Source organism: Pan troglodytes, chromosome 20, assembly GCF_028858775.2.
Source record: "Pan troglodytes isolate AG18354 chromosome 20, NHGRI_mPanTro3-v2.0_pri, whole genome shotgun sequence".
NCBI classification, from domain to species: Eukaryota; Metazoa; Chordata; class Mammalia; order Primates; family Hominidae; genus Pan; species Pan troglodytes.
The window spans coordinates 64,323-92,196 of NC_072418.2; the positions used below are offsets into that span (position 1 = coordinate 64,323).

General features: G+C 39.7%; 1 protein-coding gene across 1 annotated transcript in view; it reads right to left on the bottom strand.

The window, feature by feature from the left end:
- LOC129138110 (phosphoglucomutase-like protein 5) overlaps positions 1–27,874 on the bottom strand; it is a 73,807-nt gene that overhangs the window by 41,276 nt on the left and 4,657 nt on the right. Inside the window, exon 3 of the mRNA XM_063801106.1 lies at positions 10,000–10,162. Coding sequence (XP_063657176.1) covers positions 10,000–10,162 — 163 coding nt within the window. The remainder of the gene's footprint in view (positions 1–9,999; positions 10,163–27,874) is intronic.

The following is a 27,874-nucleotide window of genomic DNA, read 5'->3' on the forward strand; positions in this document are numbered from 1 at the left end:
CAGCAAAAACATAAATAACTTATTTAAAAATGGGCAAAACTGGGAGGCTGAGGCAGGTGGATTGCCTGAGGTCAGGAGTTTGAGACCAGCCTGACCAATATGGTGAAATCATTTCTCTACTAAAAATATAAAAATTTAGCCAAACATGATGGCGTGTGCCTGTAACCCCAGCTACTCAGCAGGCTGAGGCAGGGGAATTGCTTGAACCAGGGAGATGGAGGTTGCCGTGAGCCCCGATTGCACCACTGCACTCCAGCTTGGGCAACAGAGCAAGACTCCTTCTCAAAAAAAAAAAAAGGACAAAATAAACTAAAAGACATGCCACAAGAGAAAATATAGAAATGGTCAAGACGAATATATAATAAAATCATGTTCAACATCACTAACCATCAGGGAAATGCAAATCAAAACCACAATGACATACCAGTTCACCCATTAGAATGGCTATTACCAAAAAGGTAAAAGATAACAAGAGTTGGCAAGGAAGTGGAGAAAAGGGAACACTTACACACTGTTGATGGGATTGTAAACTAGTACAACCATTAAGCAAAACTTTATAGAAGTTCGCTAAAAAAAAAAAAAAAAAAAAAAAAAAAACCAATCATTCGATCACATAACCCAGCAATCCCACTACTGGGTATATATCCATAGGAAATGAAATCATTGTGTTTGAAAAATATCTGCACTCTTATGTTTACTGTAGCACTATTTCTAATAATCAGATATGGAATCAACCTATGTGTCTAAAAACAAACAAGTGAATTATATATATATATATATATATATATATATATATATATATATATTATAGGGTTAGGGTTAGGGTTAGTGGTGATGGGTGAGGAACAGAACATCATTTACATATATAAAGAACAGCATGCTGTTTTCTTCCTTGAAGAGGAGCTGACCCTCCTCCCTGCTTGGCCATCATGCTTAGCCATGGGCCTGAGCTTGGTTGATGGTAGGGAACAAAAAGAATATGGGCCATCTGATCACATGGCTCTGGCTTTGAGCCCCAGCTGTGCTACTTAGTAGCTGTGTGATCTTGGGAAGCCACTTCACTTCTCTGAGCTTCATTTTTCTCCCATGCAAGATGGAGATAACAATTCTCTTGTAACTCAACTCTATCTTTATCACTTAGTGAATCTTACCTAAATCCACATCTTCAATTTTTTTAATTTTTAATTAAGGTAAGATTTACATGCAGTAAAATGTATACGTTTTAGAGTGTAGTTCTGTGAGTTTTGACAAATGCATACAGTTGTGTAACCACATCACAATTGAGATACAGAGCAGCTCCATCACTCCCCAAAATTCACAACCCTCCCCAAACCTCCTTGCAGTCAGCAACCCCCATCTCTGCCCCAGGCAACCTCAGATCTGATTTCATCACTAAGGATTAGTTTTGCCTAGAGTGTCGTATAAATTGCATCATACATATGTACTTTTTTACATCTGACTTCTTTCACTCATCATGTTGTTACATGGACCTGTAGTTTGTTTCTGTTGAAGAACAATATTCCATTGTATAGATGGACCACCATTTGTCATCTATTCACAATCCATGCACATTGGGTTGTTTCCGTTTGAGGGTTATAATGGCTACAGCCGCAATGAACATTATTTTGCAAGTTTTTCAGTAGACAAATGATTTTATTTCTGTTGGGTAAATAGGAATGCAATGGCTGAGTTGTATCGTATGTATATATTGAAATTCTGTAGAAACTACCTGTTTTCCAAAGGAGTTGTACAATTTTCCATGTCCCCCATAATATATGAGGGTTTTGGTTGTTCTGCATCCTGGGAACATTTAGCATTGTCAGTCTTTTAAAATTTTAGTCATTCTAGTGTGAAATGGTATCTCATTGTGGTTTTAACTTGCATTTTTCTAATGGCTAATGATGTTGAGTACTTATGTGTTTATTGGTCATTTGGAAAATCTATTTTGTGAAGTGCCTGTTCAAGCCTTTTGTGTGTCTGCAATTTTTACTAGCGAGTTTATTTCTTCTTATTTAAACCTCACTCTGGGCTCCGGACAAATATATCAATGGAATTCTTCATACTGCTGCTTGTATGTTTCGAAAGGACCTCAGCTGAACATAAAGGTAAACTTACAATTTTCTCTCTCACTCTTCCCCCCTCCACTTTCAGTCCTTGGCCTCCACCGCTGACACATTCTCTCATCATCCACACAGTGGCACAGACCAGAAACCTAGGCAGCTTTCCTGATACCTCTTCTCATCTGTTTCCCTACTCCCACCCAATCCATCGTGTTTCCTCCTGCCTATTTCTTGAACCCAATCAATTCCCCCAAATTCCTCCATCTCCACCATTGCCTAAGCCACCATGGTCTCTCACTTGCATTACTGCAATAGCCTCCTTTCTGTCTTTCTTCTTTCTTTCTTTTTTTTTTTTTATTTTGGAAAGGAAGTCTCTGTCACCTAGGCTGGAGTGCAGTGGCGCAGTCTAGGCTCACTGCAACCTCAGCCTCCCAGGTTCAAGCAATTCTCCTGCCTCAGCCTCCCAAGCAGCTGGGATTATAGGTGCTCACCACCACAACCCGCTAATTTTTGTATTTTTAGTAGAGACGGGGTTTCACCGTGTTGGCCAGGCTGATCTCGAACTCCTGGCCTCAAGTAATCTGCCCACCTCAGCCTCCCAAAGTGCTGGGATTACAGGCGCGAGCCACCACACCCAGCCAATAGCTTCCTTTCTAACAAGTCTTGTTCCCTTCAGGCTGTACTCCATGTACCAATCAGTGTCAGGCCTTTCGAAAACACAGATGTGATTGTAAGACTCTCTTATCCAAATCCTTAATGGCAGCCCATAACTCTTAACATAATTATTTGTTCCTTAATGTGATCTGTAAGACGAGCCATGCCCCAGCCAGACAGTTGTCTTTGAGCCGTGGTTCTAGGCTCCTTGTGTCTCAGGGCCTTTGCACAGACTGACCTGTGTTTGCAACACTCCTTCTCTCATCTTCACCTCACTAACTCCTGCTCATTCTTCACATTGCAGTTCAAATTTCACTTCCTCCAAGAAGTCTGCCCTGTTCAGAGACAAGAATAGGAATGCTCTACACTTCTTTCATAGACTTATCTTATAATGATGTATTTCTGGGACTATTCAAAGTATGTTTCTCTCACTAGACTAATAAGCTCTGTGGGGAACGAATCTGTTTCGTTTGTGGTGCGTCCGGGTACCTAACACCAGGAGCAGCTACGTAACATGAGGCCCAGGGCAAAATGAAAATGCAGTGCTTCTGTTCAAAGAGCAGGAAAAAGTGTCATTGAAGGTGCTCAAACATACAGTGTTTTCCTTTCTTCTGTGTTCTCTCTCACTTGACTTGTCATGGTATTTTTATTTGCTATTTAATGTCATGCTAAGTTAAAAAACAAATTTAAGGCTGGGTGCAATGGCTCACGCATGTAGTCCCAGCACTTTGAGAGGCTGAGGTGGGCGGATCATGAGGTCAGGAGTTCGAGACAAGCCTGGACAACATAGTGAAACCCCATCTCTACTAAAAATACAAAAAATTAGCTGGGCATGGTGGCAGATGCCTGTAATCCCAGCTACTCGGGAGACTGAGGCAGGAGAATGGCTTGAATGTGGGAGGCAGAGGTTGCAGTGAGAAAAGATTATGCCATTGCACTCCAGCCTGGGTGACAGAGCGAGACTCCATCTAAAAAAAATAAGATAAAATAAAATAAAAAATAAATTTAAATTATCGTGACTTTTTAACATTTGTTTTTATATTGTAGGATGCAAGGTATAAATGAAAATATTAGCATTGACCTCATATGTAGAATCAACACAATTACACAGTTCACATTCCATAGCTCATCCATGTGTATGTATTTCATTCTTGCTAAAACAGTAGATACGCTGCACAAAACTAGCTCAGCTCTTTCTATCTCACTTCCTGACACCCACACACACCAGCAACACTCCCTACCTTGGGATCATGGACACTAAGGAAGGACTGAAAGGACAGGAGCTATAGGCTGCTCTCTCTTCCCCTTTCCTTGTTCCATACAAGTACTAACGAGGCCAGGCCCTGCTTAGCTTCTGAGACGAGATTGGGCACCCTCAGGGCACTGTGGCCATAGTGTCCTGCCATTTCCTTTCATGTCATCTCAACACGGGGGTCGGTTAGCACAGGGAAGTAACTCCAATAAGAGGATACAACAGAGCTCCTCAGTCATTTGTGTCTCTTCAAATGTCATTGCCTTCTTTCTGTGTACAAGCACATTCTGGTTTCAGTGGAAAGTGAGGCCTCTCCAGTTGGTTAGTGCCCCGCTCACTCAGTCACTGACTAACAACCCTGCCTCTACTCACAGCATGCTGAGTTTCCTGCACATCCCACAGCATGGCTCCCCAGAGGCATGGAGAAGATTATGTGAATGGGGCGGCAGGGAATGGCGGCCACACACATCACATGTGGCTCCTCTGCTCCTGTGCATGCCCCCTTGTCCTACAGGACTTCGCTGACAAAACAGAAGTGTAGAGATATCGTTATTAATGTGACAGCAGAGTGTTAAACCGAATGTGGGGCACTTTCAAGTGCATGACACTATGCAACTGACTTCGCAGGACTCAGAAAGTGGCCCTGCCTAGCACATGGCCACATAGCAGATGCTAATCAATGTGTTAAGTAAAGGAATGAAGGGTTGTCACCTGATAGAAGATAAACAGTTCTTCTGGTTTTGATACAAACTAAAGGCCTCTCTCCTCCATCACCTTGGAGATCCCACATAAATATCAGAGGGGCACCACTGCCTGTGATTGCCTATCTTTCTGGAGAGGAGAGAGACAGTTGCTCTAATATGTCAGAGCAAGAGTGAGAGGGAGGGTATGAGGGGAAGCTGACAAGGCTTATCTGTGAATTAATCACCGCACTTTGCATGTACTGCAGGTCACACCTTGTATCCTATGCTCTTAAGACATGGTCCAAGTGTGAACTAAGCTCATAGCTCACTGCCTTCATCCACCTCCATCGCCGCTCCAGAAGAGAGTTTGAGTTGCTACTTCATTAGCAGAAGGCCTCTGGACCCATCCTGGAGGGGTCCAGGAGCAGAGAGAGCAGCTCAGTCAAGGTTAGAGCCACAGGTTGCTGGACCTTCTCAAATTCCTCATGTACTGCCTTGATTTTCATCACATGCAGAAAGATCTCTGAGAATCACAAAGCCCAAGAGCCAGGAGACCTGGGTTCAAAATCTGGCTTTGTGTGAGCCTGGGCAAGTGATATCTTCTCTCTGGGCCTCATTATCTGCTCCATTAAATAAGAAAAGGAACTAGTTAAGTGGCCTAAAAGCAATGTTTCCCAGGAGCTCTGATGTCTCAGGAATTGCACTGGTCGGGACAGGGGAGATTCTCCCCAGCTTCAGTCAGCAGTAATAATAATAACAGGAGGCTGGGTGCAGTGGCTCACGCCTGTAATCTCAGCACTTTGGGAAGCCAAGGGGGTTGGATCACAAGGTCAGGAGATCGAGACAATCCTGGCCAACATGGTGAAACCCTCTCTCTACTAAAAATACAAAAATTAGCTGGGCATGGTGGTGTGTGCCTGTAGTCCCAGCTACTTGGGAGGCTGAGGCAGGAGAATCACCTGAACCTGGGAGGTGGAGGTTGCATGAGCCAAGATTGCACCACTGCACTCCAGCCTGGCAACAGAGTGAGGCTCCGTCTCAAATAATAATAATAATAGGAAACATTTACAGAGTACCCACTGCCCCAGGTGCCATCATAAATGCTTCGCATTCACTCATGCAGTAGTCACAATATTCCTATGACATGGGTTTCAACTTCTATGCCCATCATCAGATGAGAAACTGAAGTGCTGAATGTCTAAGTGACTACTCAAGGTCACACAGCTAGTAAATGACAAGGCAAGGATTCGAGCCTTTGTAGTCTGGCTCTAGGGTGTGTCTGCTTAACTACACTGTTCCCATTGTTTTACCTCCCTCCCTCCCACCAACCCATCCATTCACCCACCCATTCATCCAAACATCCACCCATACATCCATCCATCTGCCCACCCACCTATGCATCCATCTCAAGTTTCATGTAAGAGTTTATTTAATAAAGGAATTCTGAAGAATTATAAAAAATAAAAACTTGAAAACTACTCAAGATTGCTATTTAAACTGCAAAAGTCCTCAGGGGTGGGGTTCTATGACTCACATTGCACTTAGAATAAAGAGAAATTCTTTTTATACAATATAAGTTCCTGCAGAATGCAGACACTTTCTACTTCTCCAGCCTCTTTTCAACTCCTCTCCTACTAGCTTCTGTATTTAAGCCACATTAGACCTTTCTTCAGTTTTTTATATAGACTTTGTTGCATCACACCTCAGAGATTCTGTGCATGTTCTTCCTCCTGCCTAGAAAAGATCGTCCCTCCACTTTCGCCAACTAATCCCTGTTCAACTTTTCATCTCAGCAGGAGGCCCATTCTCTTTGGCAATCCTCTGGTCTCCAGCCCATTTATTATATACTCACATGTCAACATGTACTTCGTACAGCATGTAACACAATTGCACTTTTATATTTTAACAAATTATATTTCCCATATTGAACTGTAAGTCTCCTGAAAGGAGGAATTTTGTTCTTGCTCATCATCAACTTTTTCAACATCCAGTGCACCATTTAGAACTTAGATGTAGTCAATACAGGTTTGTGGAATGAAAGAGGAAAAGAAAGAATTAATATTCCTTTAAATTAGGATGGCAAAGATCGTATATAGAAAATTGGCTAAGTTGTGGTCCATTCATATTTGCTCCCAATTAAGGAGCACAGCTATGAAAAGGAAGGCTTCAAATTAATAACCAAGAGATTTTTTAAAAAAGAAAACTGGCCAGGTACTGTGGCTTATGTCTGTAATATCAGCATGTTGGGAGGCCAAGGCAGGATTACTTGAGCCCAGAAATTCCAGACCAGCCTGAGAATTTGGCAAAACTCTGTCTCTACAAAAAATACAAAAATTAGCCAAGTTTGGTGGCATGTGCCTGTAGTACCAGCTACTTGGGAGGCTGAGGTGGAAGAATAGCTTGAGTCTGGGAGGTCAAGGCTGCAATGAGCTGTGATCGCACCACTGCACTCAAGCCTGGGTGGTACAGTAAGACCCTGTCTCAAAAAAAAAAAAAAAAAAAAGAAAAATCACTAAGCAAAATAAGACATGTGAAGGATCATGTCAAAGGTAAGAAAAATTAGGGGAACATTAAAAGCTTTCTTCCCAAGCCACTAAATCAACTTGACTAACAAAATTACCACTTGATTTAGCATTAGAAAATTACATTACATATCAAACATAAACCCATTAATCAAATACTAAAGAAATTTCTGAGTTAAATGGTACAATGTCAGCTTATGCCAGAGCTGACCTTGAAAGATTGTTCAAATATGGCTCAGTGTGATTGAAAGTTCTGTGTGAATACGTTTTTGGAAAGATCCAACAGCAACACCTTAGTGTATGTTTTTGAAATAAAATGTATCTGAGTAGCAGCAAAGTTATCCATTTCTTCTAGGTCCTCCAATTTGTTGGCATAAAATTGTTCATAATAATCCCTTATGACCATTTTTATTTCTGAGGTATCTATTGCAATGTCTCCACTTTCATTTCTGATTTTATTTATTTGAGTCTGCTTTTTTTAGTGAATCTAGCTAGGAGTTTGTAGATTTTATTTTTTCAAAGAACCAACTTTTGATTTTATTTATATTTTCTATAGTTTTACTATACTACATTTTATTTGCTTCTATTCTGATCTTCATTATTTCCTTCCTTTTGCTCACTTTGGGTTTAGTTTGTTCTTTCTTTAGCTCCTTGGGGCATAGTGTTAGTCTACTTATTTAGATCTTTTTCCTTTTTTAATCTAGGCATTTATTGCTATAAACTTCTCTCTTAGAACTGACTTTGCTGCATACTGTAGGTTTTGATACATTGTGTTTCCATTGTCATTAATCTCAAAATATTTTTTAATTTCCCTCTTGATTTCTTCTTTGACCCATTAGTTCATCATAAGCATGTTGTTTAATTTCCACATATTTGTAAATTTTCCAAGATTCCTCCTGTTATTGATTTTTAGCTTCACACTACTGTGGTTGGAAACAATACTAGACATGATTTCAATCTTTTTGAATTTGTTAAGGTTTATTTTGTGGCCTAACATATGGTCTATCCTGGAGAATGTTCTATGTATGCTAGAGAAGAATGTATATTCTGCTGTTGTTGGATGTATGTAGGTCTGATAGGTCCATTTGGTCTGAAGTATAGTTCAAATTTATTGTTGTCTTGTTAATTTTTTGTCTGGTTGATCTCTCCATTGTTGCAAGTGGAGTACTGAAGTCCCCTATTAGTGTTATATTGCTGTATATTTCTTCCTTCATGTCCACTAATATTTGCTTTACATATTTAAGTGCTTCAATTTTGGATGCATGTATGTTTACAATTGTTATGTCCTCTTGATAAGATGACCTCTTTATCATTAAATCATGACCTTCTTTGTCTCTTGGAACAGCTTTTTATTGGAAGTCTGTTTTATCTGATATAAGTATAGGCATCCTTGCTCTCTTTTGGTAACTGTCTGTTTTCATGGAATATCTCCTTCTATCCCTTTACTTTCAATATATGCCTATTCTTAAAGTTTAAAAATGGGTCTCTTGTAGGCAGCATCTAGTTGGATCTTGTTGTTGATCCACTCAGCCATTCTATATCTTTTGATTGGACAGTTTAGCCCATGTACCAGCAAGGTTATTATTGATAGTAAAAGACTTACTCCTGCCATTTGGCTAATTGTTTTCTGGTTACTTTGTAGATAATTTGTTCTCTTCTTCCTCTATTGTTGTCTACCTTTGTGGTTTGGTGGTTTAGTTTTCTGCTTTGTGGTTACAATATTGTTTTTTAAATATTCAACATGAATACACTTTCTTGTTTGGATAACGTGTAAAACGTCTACAAGGAGGGATAGATAATAAGTTTTCCCTTCAGAATGCACTGCTTTGCCTGGGATGAGGAATAATTTATAATGGTAACTGTTGCTGGTTAAAATTTGGCTCCTACCCACATTCATGCAAACTCAGCGTTCTAGATTAAAAGAGATTTAAGAGACTTGCCAAGCAAATGCATGGCATCCTTAGATGTATCCTGATTTGAATAAAACAGCTATAAATAATAATATTTTGGGGATTATTGAAAAATTTGACTATAGATTAGTTTTCAGGTGATATTGGAGAATTAATGTTATTATTGTTAGGTATGTTAGCACGGTCATGCAGCAATGTGTCTTTCTTTTTAAGAGATGCATACAAAAATATTTGGGTGTGAAATGTTCTTGTGCTATAATTTGCTTTAAAATTCTTCAGAAAAAAAGATAAGCAAAATAGAAAAACAAGATAATGGGTACATGTTATCTATTTCTTATTCTCCCTATTTTTTTGTGTGTTCAATTTTTAAAAGAAATTTACTCCATACATATATCCCACCCCCTCCACTAAGGACCCCCAAACTATAAATTGCTGTGAATATAAGAAAAAGTGAAACAATTCTATGATTTTGAGAGAAAGTCAACACTGTAGGAAAAAGAGAGCCCAGGATTTGGGCTAAAAATCATTAATCTGACCCTGATCAACCCTGTGGCCTTCAGCAGTAACTCAGCCTCTCAGGCCTTTGATTTGTTCATGTGTAAAATGAGGGTCATTGTCATTTAGACAACGACCTTCAGGGTATGTTTTAATGTTAAAATTCAGAGTCCTTCCATATCAGATAAGCATCAACTATTCAATAGTTTATGCTGAAGAGCACAGGGGACCAAGAGACCACCCAAATGGGTTCATGAGCCCTTCATGCCACTTCTTTGTTGGGTCACTTTGGGCACCTCACTAAATTTTTCTGAGCTAGGTCCTCTGCACCTTGCTTGTCTATCATCAAAGGGTCACTGTGAGACTATAATAATATAAGAGGAAAGAAATCGTGATTATTAAGGCATATGCTGAACCACATACCTCCATTGGCAACATTAAACTTCACTCCAAACTCTCCCCCTGGTCCTCCAGGGCAGTGGCTGGCTGTTAGAATGATTCCACCAGCTGCCTTGATCTTCCTGATAATGCAGGAGACCGCAGGTGTAGACAAGATGCCATTCTGTCCAATAATCAGTCGTCCAATCTAAACCATCCAAAAAAAAAAAAAAATCAATCCAGTTGCTTGGGATTAAAGGCATTTCAACAGGAAAGTGCCCCAGGCTCTGTTAACATACAGCCAATCACTTGATAAAAGAAACAGAGTAGGCTTTAGATTAGGGGAGGCAGGGTAGGGGGAGCACTGACATTGTCTCTCCTATCTAATGTCTCTAAGACCATTTGGTGCACCTGCATCTAGTAGTCAATTATTAACCTGTAAATAGGATATGCCTCACTGATCTTCAGTCGTTTGAAACATCTGCTTCTGATAATCGAGGGGTTAGCTTGAATCACACAAGAAGTTCTTAGTTTGCTACTGACTCAGAAACTATGCATATGAACATGCTAGAGATTACAAGAAAAAAGAAATGGAGTGCTTCTCTGCTTCTTCTGCTTCCTGTAACTTAGAACAAGCTCAGAGAGCAAGGGGACTGATTTACTACAACCTCATCATCTGTAGGCATATTTTAACTGTAATCTTCAGGAATGACTTTTCTCCTGAAAGTAGGAATTCTCTTTCTGCTGTTAAGTGACAGCATGTGCTGGAGACATTGGAGAAATTACCCAGTCATGCTAAGCAGAGATCTGGAGGTCATCCATGGATGCAGCCAGATTCTTTCTAGAGCTACAAAATTGACTTTCTAAAAAGTCAGCAACACAGGGCTGAAGAACATTTATTGCTACACCTTGTTTTAAAATTGGATTCAATATCATCCAATCTAGTAGTTCTCAATATTTCTACAAAATAGAATCACTTATGAAGCTTTTCAAAATCCTAGTACTCAAACTGCATTCTAGACTGATGATATTGCAATCTCTGGGGTTGAGAGCCCAGCATTAGTAGTTTTAAAGCTCCACAGATGATCCCAATGTTCAGCCAAGCTCGGTAATAAAGCCCCCTTGTTACTCAAAGGGCTGGCAGCATGGGCATCACCTGCAAGCTTGATAGAAATGCAGAACCTCAGCTGGGCATGGTGGCTCCACCTAAAATCCCAGCACTTTGGGAGGCTGAGGTGGGCAGATCACTTGAGCTCCAGAGTTCGAGACCAGCCTGGCCAATGTGGTGAAACCCTATTTCTACTAAAAATACAAAAATTAGCTGAGCATGGTGGTGCACCCCTGTAGTCCCAGCTACTCCGGAGGCTGAGGTGGGAGAATTGCTTGAACCTGGGAGGCAGAGGGTGCAGTGAGCTAAGATGGCATCACAGCACTCCAGCCTTGGCTACAGAGTGAGACTCTGTCTGAAGGAAGGAAGGAAGGAAGGAAGGAAAGGAAGGAAGGAAGGAAGGAAAGAAAGAAAGGAAGGAAGGAAGGAAAGAAAGAAATAAAGGGAAAGAGAAAGAGAAAGAAAAAGAAAGAGAAAGAAAGAAAGAGAAAGAAAAAAGAAAGAGAAAGAAAGAAATAGAAAGAAAAAGAAAGAAAGAGAAAGAAAGAAATGCAGAACCTCAAGGCCCACCCAAGGCCTACCGAATAAGAACCTGTATTTTAATAAGATCCTCTCCTCTCTTCCCAGATAATTCATTTGATAAGTACTGATATAACCAACAAGCCAAAACAAACCTTAACATACAGTTCAACAACAAAGTTGCCCTGGCACCATCATTGCTAGAGGTCAGTCACTGACCAAATATAAAAATCAGCGAGATCAGGGGAAAAAAAATTACAGAAGATATCAAAACACACACACACACACACACACACACACACACACACACACACACAGAGAGAGAGAGAGAGAGAGAGAGAGAGAGAGCTCAAAAGCAAAGTGGCCTTGGGATGATTTAGTATGGAAATCCACAAGATCCCCAGGCTACATATTTTCAAGTAGAGGAGACAGATTATAAACAAATAAGCAATAATAATAATAGTTACTAGTGAGGTACATATTAGGAAGGAATTAGACTGCTGTTATAAAGGACGTCAATTTTAATAATAATATAATAATAATAGCTAAGGGAGCTTAGATTTTATTCTAAGTACAACCAGAATCCATTGAAAGGTTTTAAACAGTGGAAGTGACCTGATTGCATTTTTAAACATCATGGGCTGAGCAGCCCAAATGGTCCTATTAAAAAGTAAGTCACATCAAGTCACTAAAACATTCCAATAGCTTTCCTTGTCCCCCACCAACCCAAAACAAAGCCAAAGTCTTCATTGTAGTCTACAAGGCCCTACATAATCTGACCTCCATCATGTACCATTCTCCATCGCCCTCCCACCCTCCTTCTTCTGTTCCAGCCACAACGGAACAGAACAGCTATTCCTCAAACATACCAAACATGATCCTGCCTCAGGGCCCTTGCATTTTCTTTTTCCTCTGCTTACAATACTTGCCCAGATATTAACATACCTGCCTTCTACTGTCTTCTGGGTTTCTGTTTCAGTGTAAGCTAATCAGAGATAGCATCCTTGACAGCCCTATATAATACTATAGCCAGAGGTCCCTAACTTTTCTATTGTTTCCTATTTCCTTCACCCTGCTATAATTTTCTGGATCACATATGTTGCCTTTAACATTTTCCATATTATTTATTTTCCCACTGTATGTAAAGCCCAAGGACCTTTCACTGCTATATCCCAAGTACCTAAAATAAATCTGGCATGTGGTAAGTGTACAATAAATATTTGTTGAATTAATGAATGGAGAATAATGAATGCATGATGAATGGCTTCTCTGGGAGAAATACCTTGAAGGGGGGCAAGAGCAGAAAGAGGAATATCAGATGGGAGACTCTTCAAGTCGAGTGTTGATAGAGTCTTGGACTAGGCTAGAGCCAACAGAAATGAAAATTAGTCGTTTGGTTTGAGATACATTTTTGGAAGGAGGATGAACAGAATATGCAGGTGGACTGGAATATGGAAGAGAGGGGCTGTGGTAAATAGCCTCCAAAATGGCCCCAATAGTCCTTGCCTTTTGGCATTTTTGCCTTTTTGTGGTCCCCTCCCACACTGAACAATGCAGATCTGGGTAATCAGTATATATTGCAGAAGTGATTGTGTGTGACTTCCATGGTGAGGCCGTAAATGGCATGGACACTTCTGCCCTGCTCTCTTGGACAGCTTATTTTGGGAGAGGCCAGCCGCCATGTCATGAAGACACTCAAGAAGCCCTGTGAAGAGGAAGCAAGGCCTGCCAACAACAGTCAGCACCAGCTTTCCAGCCAAGGGATTGAGCCATCTCACAGTGGATCCTCCAGCCCCCACCAAGCCTTCATATGACCAAACCAATACCAACATGTAACTGTGACCTCATGTGAGTCCCCAAGCCAGAATATCCATCTCCTGTCTCAGAAATGATGAGAAATAATAAATATATGTGCTCACACATATTACCATCTAATTTTCTACATTATATGTTTATTTCCCCACTGTATATAAGATTCAAGGACTGTTTTTTTTTCACTGCTATATTCCAAGAACCTAGAACAAATCTGGCATATGGTAAGTATACAATAAATATCTGTTGAATTAATTAATGGGAAAAAATAAATGAATGATGAATGGCTGCTCTGGAAAAAAATACCTTGAAGAGTGGCAGGAGTGGAAAGAGGAGGATCAGATGGGAGGCTAACAGCCAGCACCACCTTGCCAGCCAAGTGACTGAGCCATCTTGCAGTGGATCCTCCAGCCCCCATCAAGCCCCAACTAAGCCACTAAGTTTCATGGTAATTTCTTACACTGCAATAAATAACTAATACTGGACCAGTGAGAAAAGGAGTCAAGAATAATCTCAGCTTTCTACCTTTAATAACTTAATGGATAGTGGTGCTATTAATCAAGTCAGGAAAGAGAAAGGACAATAATTACACCTATAGTATTACCCAAAGTCATGATAAATTATTTTCCATATGCTCTTGCTAAAATTTATGTAGTCATTCAACTCATTTTATTGAGTATCTACCATGAAACCGGCAATATGGAAGAACCTTCTGATATAGAACTGAATATAATTTAGTCACTGCCCTCAAGTAATAAGTCTGGAGAATCAAGAATCTGAAAAATGTTTGTAGCTTTTGTTCAAAATTTTCTCTCAGCCATTTAAAGGGAAAATTATGAAGATTGTATAGTGGTGAGAGACTGGGATAGCAGTCCACAAAAACTTAGGAAGCCCTTCCATAGCACAGAGTCAATGCTGAGGAACAGCTGCCCAGCCAGGGGCTACATTTTCCAACCCACCCTTGCATCTAGGTGTGGCCACATGGTGCATTTGGACAATGGGTGATTAACTAGTATGAGAATAAGAACAGAAGTAATGTGTGTTTCTTCTAGGCTGAGGATATCAGAAAACAGACATATCATCTCTACACTGCTTATTTCTCTTTCTACAGATTCAGTACAGGTAATCATGTGGCTCTAGGCAATGACAGAGTCACAAGAGGGAAGGAAACTGAGTCCCCATCCCATTTGGTAGACAATAGTCTTTGCCCACCAGGGACATCCTCATTGGACTATTGTGTGAGTGAGAAATAACATTCTATTGTTTTTAAGGCAATAAAAATTGCCTACATTTCAGGTTTATTTATTACAACCACCCACATTTTCTTAAGCAGTAGCAAAAGAAACATAAACAATAGTTTAATGCCAAATCAAAAATGTCAAATGCAAAATTATTTTATGCTATTACAGTATAAAATTATGTCCACTTTGGGGCAAGGACTTAGAAAAATGCAGAAATAAACATGTAAAGTTATTAAGTAGGAACGATTATAGATACATTTTTATCTTATTACATTTCAGTTATTTTTGAAAAGGTAATATACATTCTGTTTAAGAAGGTTAAAGTGAATAATTACACTTGAATAAAGTTTCAACCTGAAATACTTTAGTTATAATTGGAGAATTAACAGAAGATTGAATTCTAGATATCTGGAAATTTTACCTATGTGAGATCTGCTCATTAACCCATCAATACCAGAGAGAAGAGATATTGCTGGACATGGTCCTATCATCTGGGGGATAAGTACTGGAGGAGATGTGAAAGAGAGGTTGATGGGGCTTCTGAGGTAAGACATGGAAAATCGTGAAGATATTTGTGTCCCTTATGGACACTCACCAAATGGTGACCTAGGCAGAGAAGGATTTTAACAACAGGATGACCAGTTCTGTGGATGTCAATGAGTGGCTTTCCCCCAGCCATTCCTGTCATTGTCCAATGGGCTCATGAGCCAAGTGGCTGTTATGGTTTAGATGTTTGTCTCCTCCAAATCTCATATTGAAATGTAATCCTCAGTGTTAGCGGTGGGGCCCAGTGAGAGATGTTTGGATCATGGGGACGAGTCCCTCATGAATGGTTTAGCACCATGCCCTTGATGATAAATGTGTTCTCGCTCTGCGTTTACATGAGATCTGCTTGTTTAAAAGTATGTGGCACCTTCTCTTTTGTTCTCTTGCTCCCACTCTTGCTGTGTGATATGCCTGCTCCCACTTTGTCATCCGCCATGTGTAAAAGCTCCTGAGGCCTCACCAGAAGCCAAGGAGATGCGGGCACCAGGCTTGTACAGCCTTCAGAACCATGAGCTAAGGAAACTTCTTTTCTTTGTAAATTACCCAGCCTCAGGTATTTCTTTATAGCAATGCAAGAATGCTGTAATACCATGGCCGTGATGGCAGGGATGAAGGCTATGCATGGGCTCAACAACATGGACATTCCCTCACCAAGGCTGACCTGGCTATGGCCACTGCAGAGTGCCTACTCTACCAGCAGCAGGGACCAACACTGAGTCTCCTTATGGTACCATTCCCCAAATGATCAGCCAGCTACCTGGTGGTAGATTGGTTAATTTGGGCCACTTCCATCACGGAAGATGCAGCACTTTGTACTTACTAGAATAGACACAAAGAAGAGGAGATATGAAGACAGATGCAAAGATTGGAGTGATGCAGCCACACCCGGGAAGCCAAGGAATGTATTCTGCTGCCAGAAGCTGGAAGAGGCAGGGAGCAGATTCTCCCTAGAGCATCTACAGAGTGTGGCCATGCCGATACCTTGATTTTGACTTCTGGCCTCCAGAACTGTGAGAGAATAAATTTCTGTGATTTTAAACCACCAAATATGTGGTAATTTGTTATGGGAGTCCTAGGAAATGAATACAAAGTTTGTAATCTAATACGAAGTTTGTATTAGCTTCACAAGGCTGCTATAACAAATTGCCATAAACTTGGTGGCTAAAAGCAATTAAAATTTATTCCCTAACAGTTCTGGAGGCCAGAAGTTCAAAATCAAGGTGTCACTGGGGGTCTGCCTCATCAAAAGGCTCTAGGGGAGGATCCTCCCTTGCTTCTTCCAGTTTCTGTTGCCTCCACATATTTCCGAGCTTGTGTTCACATCACTCCAATCTCTGCCTCTGTTTTCACGTCACTTTCTTCTCTGCGTGTCTATGTCTTCTCTTCTGTTCACCCTCTCTCTACCAATTAGCCCAGGATAAATGCCATCAGAAAAGGTATGGCTTTCAAGATCTAGTCATTGATAAAAAGAAATATAACTTTTGGAAGCCCTTTTGTATAAAGAAAAAGCACTCAACTTGAAGTTAAAAGGCATAGGTATGAGTCTTGACTCTACCCCCTGACGTAGGATCAATCATTTAACTTCTCTGAGGCTCTGCGTCTTTATTTGAAAAGCCAAGGAAGAAGAGTGTTGTTAAAATCCACCGAAGATCAGATTCTATAAACAAAAACCCTTTGTTAAATTAACCATGACACAAATTATTCTATTGTCTTCCCCGAATCCCACAACCCCCTCCAACATTTAAAATTCATCTTTAGATAGCAGATTATCCCTTAAAGTACCATTTTACTCTCTGAAAAAGTCCTAGAAATACTACCCTCTGTCAATGCAGCAGACCGCTACCTTGCAAGGAAAAGATGGTCTACTTACATAATTATCCTTAGTTATGTTTACAGCATTGAAGCAGGCAATATCTGACTTTCATTCCTGAGTGAAATCCAGACCACAGCCCAGGGAGGACCAAGCCATGGCATTCTGTTGCTCCCCGCTGAACATCCCACACCATAGGGTCTGGCTTTGGCTGGAAGAAGGGCAACCTCACCCAGTCCTCCAGAAGGTGCACACACCCAAGCGGATGCTACTGCCATTAAGGGGCATTTCCTTCAACTCCCACGTGGAAAAGGGGGCAAAGTGGACCCTAGTCCACTGTCACTCACACACACGTACAGATCCCAGGGTTCACACAGATACAGATCCCAGGGTCCACATCTATCACATATATGAACATTATCACACAGACCCCTGCAGACACATCTGTGAGGCATATGCATTCCCAAACACACAGACAGACTCATGATAAATTTGTTCCTACCCAGCTCTGACTTCTAAATGCTTGGGGAAACCAAGACATAGTAGAAAGGGGTGTGCAATTATCATTTCCCATGATGCCGTTACTTAAGAACTCTTTGTGTCCGTCCTTCTAATGGCACCAATGCCTCCCATCAAGCCTTAAACCTCACCTAAATTATGTCATTGGGCTTTTTCATCCATAAATGAGCATACCAGGTGCCAAGGGAATCAATATGCCCTTTCACATGCCTTAGACCAGTGTCCAAAGAAAGATAAAATGTTATTCTATAAAAGCTTTCTCCCAGCATTTCTATTCCTTTACATTTTGTGCCATATACAACTATGGTTTTTTAATGATCTTATTTCTGACAGCTGTTTTTCTTCAGAACATCAACAGCTTCTTTCCTAAATTAGTTTTAGTATGAGTTCCATTTCTAATTAGCTCTAATTAAAGTCCTAGAGAGCAGCGAGGTAATATTTAAACCCTCAGGCTAAAATTTCGGAGTAGGTGCAGAATGTTGACTATAAATGAGTTTTTCCTGTGACATAACACGCATGAAAGCAGGATTTCTTTCATGTGTGAAATGTCTTAAATCAGACTTACCCTTTGTGATTCTCTTTTAGCTTTAAATGTCATTTAAGAAAAAAAAAGAAAAGAAAATTAAGCATGGCATTCCCCAATATCCTCTGCTCACTGTGTTATAATCCCTATCACTCCCCAAGTGAATTGGAGAGAGTGAAGACACAATGAACAGAAACTTCCCTGATGCTTCACAGAGGAAGTGTTCTCCAGGACCACACAGCCTCCACCATGTCCATCTACGAAGGGCTGTGGCAAGCCATATACACAAAGATGCCTGTTTCCTGTCTTCTCGGTTAAAAACAAAAACAAAACACTGGAAGGAACCCCAAAGCCAAGCTGCCGTGGGTTGCAGAGTGCCAGCCGTGAAGTAGTGTTGTCCATGGGTAAACAGGAGATGGATAAGGGCAATTTCAAGAAATAACAAACTCGAGGCATGAATGTGGTTATCCAAACATCAAGGGACTCCTTCATTTGCATTTGGATAATTGTGCAGTTATATGATTTGTTACATGGAGACCAGATGGAAGTAAGAGAGCTCATCCTCAACTTCCTGTACCTCTGGAAGTCTTTACACACATGCTGGAGAGATAGATGAGAGTTCATTAGCATCAAACCACCATGGATTTCATAATCAATTCCTAATATCTGAATAAGTGCAGAAAAGTCACAGGCATCTAGAAGTGTGGCCCAAGTCCTGTTCTTCAATCGGCCCACCCATTTCTCAAGATTTCATTGAGAAGATCAAGAAATCTAATCTTCCTTGGATGCAAAATGGAGGTGGTGAAAATTGGAAGTACGTCCTTCCTGGTAATGAGGCAATTTCAGTACATAGGAAGTGCTCTGAAATCTTTAAGGTATACAGTCTGACTCACTAGAACAAGAAAGGGCCCCACTTGTTGCCATTTTATGAGGTGACCACCCCAGCTGGATAAGAACTACAAGTGTCCATTGGGTCTACCTGGGTGTGGGTCAAGAAAGCAGAGTTGAGTGCCCTGAGGTAAGCTGAGATTTTGGTTTTCAATGGGAAAGAATGTAAGAATTGACTTTGCCACCTACTGCCTGGGTGACTTTGCACAAGATCCCAAATCCCTATGTATCTCGATTTTGTTATCTAAAAGATCACATGATGGAGGATGTAAGCAAGTAACACAGCCAAGACCCAGTTTACAGTGTCTAGTACCTAACAGACTCTTGACACGTTTCACTTGCCCTTGAGTCAATCTTTCCATGTCACTGAATATTCTTCCACAACACGATTTTAATGGATATAGTCGTCCATTGTTTAAATGTACCATTATTGACCAATGTAAAAATGTTCTTTTACCTCAAATTTTTATATGTAAAACAAAAACATGTTTGAGGACTAAACCCACACTGTAGTATAAATTAAACTGGATGTAGGCCAGGCATGGTGAGTCACACCTATAGTCCCAGCACTTTGGGAAACCAAGACAGGAGAATGGCTTGAAGCCAGGAGCTCAAGAGCAGCCTGGGCAATACAGCAAGACCTCATCTCTACAAAAAAATAAGAAAAATTAGCTGGCCACGGTGGCGTGCACCTGTAGTCCCAGCTTCTTGGGAGGCTGAGGTGGGAGGATCCACGGAGCCCAGGAGTTTAAGGCTGCAGTGAGCTTGGATAACGACTGCACTCCAGCCTGGATGACAGAACAAGAACCTGTTTCAAAAAAGAAAAAAGAAGAAAAAAACCTAAAAACTAAAAACTGGATGTAGTTTGCTAATAACTAAACAGCAAATTAATTGTAACATGCTTACATATCAACGATGTCTTTCTTCTTTGATCATAAACCTGCTCACTAAGAAGCTGCTGAAGTCCATGGTAATGACAGGTACATGTCTGCATCCTTGTCCTGACCTGCATCTTCTTTGATTGTCCCCATCTGTGTCTTCGACTGGCACTGCCGAACCGGCTTGCTACCTGATCAATGTTGTACTGAACCGGACTGCTAACTGATCAATGTTGTTGAGCTCACTGCACAAAGCTGTTCTTACAAGGTAGATTTCTGCCTGGAATAGTCATACTTACACTGTTTATATTCCTTACTCCTGACCCATCCAACGCAGCACAAGTTCTATTTATTGCCATAGAAACATAGGTCATTTGGAAACACCTCCTTCATTTCTATGGAATGTTCAAACATTTGACATTTTGGACTCTGTTCTAGCCTCTTGTTAAATATATCCAGAAAAGAGACAAAGCTTTATGGGGGGGGCTATATGCACACATATGCTATAGAATAAGCTATCTAAATGCTTAGAAATACTTTCCATCTGGCACCGCACCTTAATAGATAGACAGAAATTAAGTATGTGTATATCTATCTGTATAGATACGTATAAATATATATCCCCAAAACAAAAACTCATTCTCTTACTTATACATAGGTAGAATACAGGTGAATATACATATACATTTATAGGTAGAACAAAAAAACCCCTCAGCCTCTTTAGGGCCATGTGTTTTCTCTGAGTAATTGTCACAATTAATTAAAATACATGTGTATGCCTTTTTAGATAACTTCCATCAGACCAGTTTCTGTCTGGTTGGAAAATAATAACTGCCTATTTGCTAAGTGCCCCTGCCCCCATACTATGTTCCAGTGAACTAAAGACCTCTGGTAATCATAGATTTACAACTCAGCAAGATGAAACAATTTATTGTTATTTATGACACCCAAGCTGGATCTTCTGTATTATATTCCACATTAGCATCTATCACTTTACATTTGGGAGATCCTGTCCAAAAAATGATTATGCCTCCTAACCAAACATTCAGCAGGGCTGCAGGAACAGGCCCCCTGAACAAACATCCTGCCAAAGTACTTTAAAGCACTGTGAGCTCCCACAGCTGTGCATTTTCAGACGACTCAGCAGATTAGCGTGGAGTCTCTTAGCCTCTGCTTGGTCTGTTCCTTTCAGTGATCTCTCACATGGCCCAGTCCATTCGGTTTGAAAATCCTCATGAAATGAGCAGATTATGATCTGGCTTCAGTAGAGGGCCATGGGGTGGGCATGGAGGGGAGAGGGTTTGCTCTTAACACAGCCTGAGCCTCAGAAAGGTTTCAGATGGAAAAGCATGGCACTGACTCAGCTCATGCTTAACAGGAAATAATGCACAGACCACACCAAAAAAGCCCTTTATGTTGTGTGAAAGTCTATGCCGGAGCAGCTGCTGCCACCTCATGTACTGTGATAGAGTGTGCATGTGTGTGTTTGTGTGTGCATGAGTGTGAGTATGCACACAAATGTGTGCTGGGAGGGGGAGGAGATCACACCTTCCACAGTCGCCACCTCAGCCTTAGCTAGCAGCATGGAGAAATGCCAAAAGTCAAGAGGAAGCTGCACCAAAGCAACTGTGATCACCACATCAGCAGGCGCTTTCTGGTTAGTAAAGCTACTGGGACTGAAAAACACACACGATCTCGTCCTTCTTTTATTTTAATCAGAGCAAAATATTTTTATAATAATTGTGTTATATGAATAAATAATTCATAATGCTGTAACCCATTATCACATTCAATCCTCCCAACAACCCTAGAAGATATGTAGACAAGTATTATTACTTTCCCTATTTTTATAAATGAGGAAATAAACCCCAGGAGGCTAGGCGACTTCCCCACGGTCATAGAAGTTGCAAACAGTAGTATCATGATTCAAATCCAAAACTTCTCCTTTTGTCTTTATCATTTTAATTTTGAAGGTAATGCATATGCATGTATGATCTTTTAAATCCAGAGATGTATATGGAATAGATAGGAAAAGGGACTCTCCTTCCCCATTATACACCCCCTCCACCCAAGCTATATACACTGTTGACTAGAGTATGTCCTTTCAATCCTATTTTCTATGCCTACATTATATACAGAAAAGCAGGATTACGTTACACACAATATTCCAGTCATTGCTGTTTTTCACCAACAAGCTATCATTCACATCTTTTTCATACTACATATAAATTTATATCCTTTATTTTAGTGGTGTATATAGTGCAGTTGTGTCATAAATTATGTACCTGTTCTCTGTTGAACATATAGATTTTTTCTGAGTTTTTCCTTAGCAAAATGCTGCAGTGAGTACCCTTGTACACAGATGTTTGTACATTTGTTCTAGAAAAATCTACAGTAAAGATTCTTAGATTAAGAGATTCCCAGGTTATGAGAAAACTACTCTATTAATTTAGATATATACTTCCAAATTGCCTGACCAAAAAGTTATGTCAATTTAACTTCTATGAACAGTATACAAACATGACAATTTTCCATCACCTACACCAACTCTGGGTAATTTCATCTTTTTTACAAGTTGATGGGTTGTTTTAATTTATATTTCTCTGGTTATTAATAAGGTTGGCCACCTGTTCATGTGTTATTATTGATGATATTTGTATTGAATTGTTTGAATTTTCTTGATTTCAAAAAACGTTTTACATGTCATAGATATTAAATATTTGTTGTAAAACTCTCCTTCCAGTATTGTGTATGTGTTTGGTCAAGTAGAATAAACTCTCGTCCTCTGATTTCAGATTCCTTTCTCTTTCCATTAGAAATCCCTAAATGTAAAACTACATATTGATAGCTAAAAACCAGGATGTTTACTAGAGAAAAAGAATACAAAGGCAATAATTAAATATTATATTTATACAAAATACCTACTAGTACAAACTTAAAAAGAGAAAGTAAAAGTCAAATGCTTCTACGACTTCAGACTAAGAAAAAGAACTTTTGAGGTTGAATGTTCCTGAAATTTCTCTTTTCATACAACTACGGACATGACTTCAAAAGTTGATGTGACTAAAAATGTAAGATATGAAAGATATTTGAAGACTCAGAGAAGGTGGATTTTCATTTTAACAAGTCACATATATATTCTAGATATCCTCTTATTCGTAACTAAGAGAGTCAAATCAGATGAAAGACTCTAAAAATTTCCCTTTGACTGTGTTAAGTAGAAGTAGTAGAGGCATATTGGCCAAATCTTGAGTGTTTGCAAATTGACTCTTAAGGCTATAGGCTGGCACAGGTCATTGAAGCCCTAGCTTTTTATCTTTAATTTTAAAATCCCCAAACAATTTATACTAATTTTTCTTGTCCATTATTTCCAAATAATCTTGTTTAAATGTTATTACAGTGCCTGCTCATGTTACTGTTGTCTAACAGAAGGGTATCCGGGGCCTTAAAACTGAGAGGGTTAGGATTAATGATTCCAATACCTATGCTTGGACATCTCCAAAAGTGGGTTCCAACTTCTTGTCCTCAAGTCTGTATAGAAACTAGCAAACTTCCAGAGTTCACAAAAGGCTCAAAGAGAACAGATGTTATAGAAAATTCTTAGAGCAAGTTTCACGCATAATGTTGCTGTTGTGTGTCTGCCTTTTCAATAAACATCACTATGCTTTATCACAAGATTTAATAAAGCAGCTTAGTTAAAAATGCCATCTGGGTCTCTGGACACATTAAACAAGGCTTAAAATAACCACCCCAGCAACTGGGAGGACCCAGCTGTTCTCATAATCTGTCCCACTCCTTTTACTTCCCCATAAAAAGAGTGAATGAAGACCACAGACTAAAAGCATCCAGAAGGAACTGACACAAACAGGGAGATAGATGGAGCCAAGGGCTCCTGTAAGTTTGCTATTGCTCACATAATAGATTTGCTAATTCCACAACCTGCGGATGGTGATTAAGAACGGGAAGCAGAAAGAGGGAAAAGAGAATCATAGAAGGGCTCATTAAAGTTTTCTAATGTATCACAAACCTGTCCTCCCTAATGTCTGGATCATAGCAGCCCATTCCATTCACCTATTCTGTAGTGAACTCCAATAGAAAATACAAAGCCATCACCACCCAGTTCTTTCTCCCTTCTAGAGATGAGATATTAGCCACCCAATCCCAGATTCTCGGATCCATTCCAGGAAAGAAGCCCTAGGTATTGAAGCACAGCTTTCCCTCCCTCCCTTCTTTCTTCCACCCCAAGATTTGTTCCCCAGATAGTTCTAGTAAATGCAAAACCAAGTATATTCTCATTCTTTAGAGCAACCAGCTTTTCATGGCCAACTGGAATCAAATACAACCTGCACAAACATCTATCTGGAGGACACTCCCAAGGCTCCTACTGAGCCAGCCTTCTGCATACCACTGCATTTCAGCTTCCTAGTTCACAAGACACTGAGACATTCTTGAATTCTGCAAGGTGCACTGTGTGTTAATATCTTTGCTGCTCATCATGTGGCCAATAAAGGGCATGACTAGTCAACAAATAAATTTTCTCTTGGCTAAAACTTGCAACAAAACTGTAAGCTGTTTACCAAGGGGCCCACTACAGGTTATATTCAATATATACAGTCAAATCATAACTATCTGAGATATATTCAGTTGACCATACACCTTTATATTTCAGTAAAAGGTCTTTACATTTCCCAGTGCTATCGATGTTACAAAGTGCTTTCATATGCAGTGCTTCATCTGATTTGCAGGATAATTAAATGATCCTGTCATACCTGATTTTTAGATGAGGAAACAAGTGGTTTCTGGGTATTTCAAGAGGTTAACGCATCTGCCCTCCAACTTGTATGTGAAAACCAAAAACAAAATTCCAAGGCCCCTCAACCATCTGAATGGACTTTGACTCTTTTGGTCAATATATGGCAGAGCTAGGAAAAGAAGATGAGTCTTCCAGCTGCTGATACAGGGTTTTTTCTGCCATACTCCATTACCTCCAAGGCTAAAGTCAAAAGAGGGTGTGGTTATCACATGAAAAAATCTGGTTTGGATTTCCCAAATGTGTATGTAGTATTTGGTGATTTACCTTAATTTAACCTACAGTTCTTTTGGGTTGTAACAGTCTGACTCCATTTTTGAAAACAAAACAAAATCGATTTTAAATGCTGAATTATAGATCTTTGCTGTCCAGTATGGTAGCTACTAATCACTTACGGTTATTTGCATTTCTATTTTAATTAATTAAAATTCAGTAAAATGCAAAATTCAGTTCTTCAGTTGCTCTAGCCACATTTCAAGTGTTACAGTAGTCACATATGGCTAGTGGCTGGGACAATGCAGATTATAGAACAGTTCCATCATCAAAGAAACTTCTATTGAACAGTGCTATTATATAATGTCATCTCCAGAGAAAGAAGACTTTAGAAAAAGTCAGAAACGGCCGGGCGCAGTGGCTCACACGTGTAATCCCAGCACTTTGGGAGGCCAAGGCAGGCAGATCCCTTGAGGTCAGGAGTTCAAGATCAGCCTGGCCCACATGGTGAAACCCCGTCTCTAGTAAAAATACAAAAAATTAGCTAGGTGTGGTGGTGCATGCCTGTAACCCCAGCTACTCAGGAGGCTGAGTTGGCAGTATCACTGGAACCCAGGAGGCAGAAGTTGTAGTGAGCCAAGATTGTGCCACTGCACTCTAGCCTGGGTGACAGAGCAAGACTCCATCTCAAAAAAAAAAAAAAAAAAAGAAAAAGAAAAAGTCAGAAACCTCTTGAGGCAGGCATAGTGCTGTCATCTGTCCAATATTGAAGATGATTTAAGAATAAGAAAGAAGAAGAGAACAAAGAAGAGAAAAAGAAGTTGCCTTAGGTGTACCTACCCAGAAAAGGACAAAGGCATTCTTGTAGTCATTGTGTTGTATTTTAGCTCTTAAACTTTTTAAGAGATTAGAATAATTTGACACATAGAAGATCTAAACCACTGAAGAGGCTCTGAAGCAGATAAAAGTAGAAAGAAAATAAAAAACTAATTAGTTACAAACTAAGCTTAACCACAATTCGTTTAAACGATACTATTTACTCTTCACATGATTGGTTTTTCTTTTGCTTTATAGTAAGACATAGTTTATATCTTTAAAGGGGAATTAAAATATTTCTGGGAATTTTTAAAAGTAAGTTCACACAGCCACATAAAAACTACAGAAACAGATAAAACCTATCTTCTCATTTATTCCCTAATCCATTCAAATTAAATCTAAAAATCCAAGCAGCCACAGTGATATTCAAAAAAGCAAAAGTGAGACAAAACAAAATTCATTTGTCACCTGTGGAGGTAGTTAGCTCACCTAATCTTCACTCCAAACACCAGTAATTTTTAAAAGACAGAAATAAACATGTTCTGCCTTCCCGGAAGGAACTATGTTTCAGGGTAGCCAAATAACCCAGTTGTGAAGAAAATGGTCTGCTTATAGAAAAATGCCAGCTAAAACATGTAGATAGAATTAGAGAATTAGAAATTCACCATTTTGAAACCCCTAATGAAATAATCAACTCAAGCAAGGATCATTAATAAATGCTAAAACAATCAAGTAACTATTGATACAGAATATAACTGAATATACACATGGTACAAAGTTCACGTCACAGACTACTGGCTTGACCCAAGGGGGAATATAGCAGAGGAGATAGGCAGTGATCACCCTAACCTTGCGATCATCTCACCATCACTAATGATGGGATGTGAATACACATTATTGCCTATGAAATAGTCTTTAAAAAAAGAAGTTGAACCTGAATCTAACTAAACCTTGCAATGGGCTGAACATGTATGTCTTCCCAAAATTAATATGTTGACATCCTAACCCCAAAGGTGCTGGTATTAAAAGGTGGGGCCTTTAGGGGGTCATTAGATCATAAGGACAGAGGCTTCATGATTGGAATTAGTGCCCTTATAAAAGAGGCCCCAGAGGGCTAGCTAGTCTCTCCCACTATGTGAGGGCCCAGCAGGAAGGCCAATCTATGAACCAGAAAGTTGGTCCTAACCAGATATCAAAACCACATGCTCCTTGATCTTAAACTTGCTAGCCTCTAGAACTGTGAGAAATAAATTTCTGTTCTTTATAAGTCATCCAGTTTTTGGTATTTTGTTATAGCAGGCCTAAAAGCCTTTAGAACTAACTTCCAGTTAACCAGGAAAAAACAGAGTGAAAAGTTAAATGACACCATAAAAAGCAACCAGAAAATTCCAGAAGGGGAAATATTCTACAGGACAACTGACTAGTTTTTCAACAAGTCAATTTCACTAAATAAATACATAAACAAAGAGTATGGGTATTTTCCAGGTTAAAAAAGTCTTGAGCTAAATAATCAAATGCAATGTGTGTCCCTTGATTAGAAGAAACTAATTTGAACAAACAAGCCACAAAAGATATTGCAGGGAGACCAAGCTGGAAGGATCACTTGAGGCCAGGAGTTTGAGACCAGCCTGGGCAACGTAGTAAGACCTCCATCTCTACAAAAACAATAAATTAGCTGGGCATGGTGGTGTGCACCTCTAGTCGTAGCTACTCAGGAAGCTGAGGCAGGAAGATCACTTGAGCCCAGGAGTTTGAGGCTGCAATGAGCTATGATTGTTTCACTGCACTTCAGGCTGTGTGAAAGAGCAAGACTTTGTCTCAAAAAATAAAAGGACATTTCATAATAATTGAGGAAATCTGAATGTGGACTGGGTAATAAATGATATAAAAAAGCCATTTTTTATTTTGTTTGAAAAGATGATTTTGTAACTATACAGGAAAATGTTCTTATTTTTTTAGAAATCTGTAGTAAAGAATTTAGGGGTAAAATATCATTTTCTTTAATATACTTTCAAACACAAGCAAAAAATAGTCATGACACAAATATAGCAAAATGTTTACAATCTATGTTCTATGCTTGCCTGTGAGTGCCATTAATCTCATCTCTCTGCTTTTCTGAAAGTTTGAAAATTTCAAAGTTTTATAATAAATTTTTTTACATCCCATAATTTTATAATAATTTTTTTAAAGTTTGAAGCAAATCAACAACTATAGCTTCAAAAATATCCTGACCCACA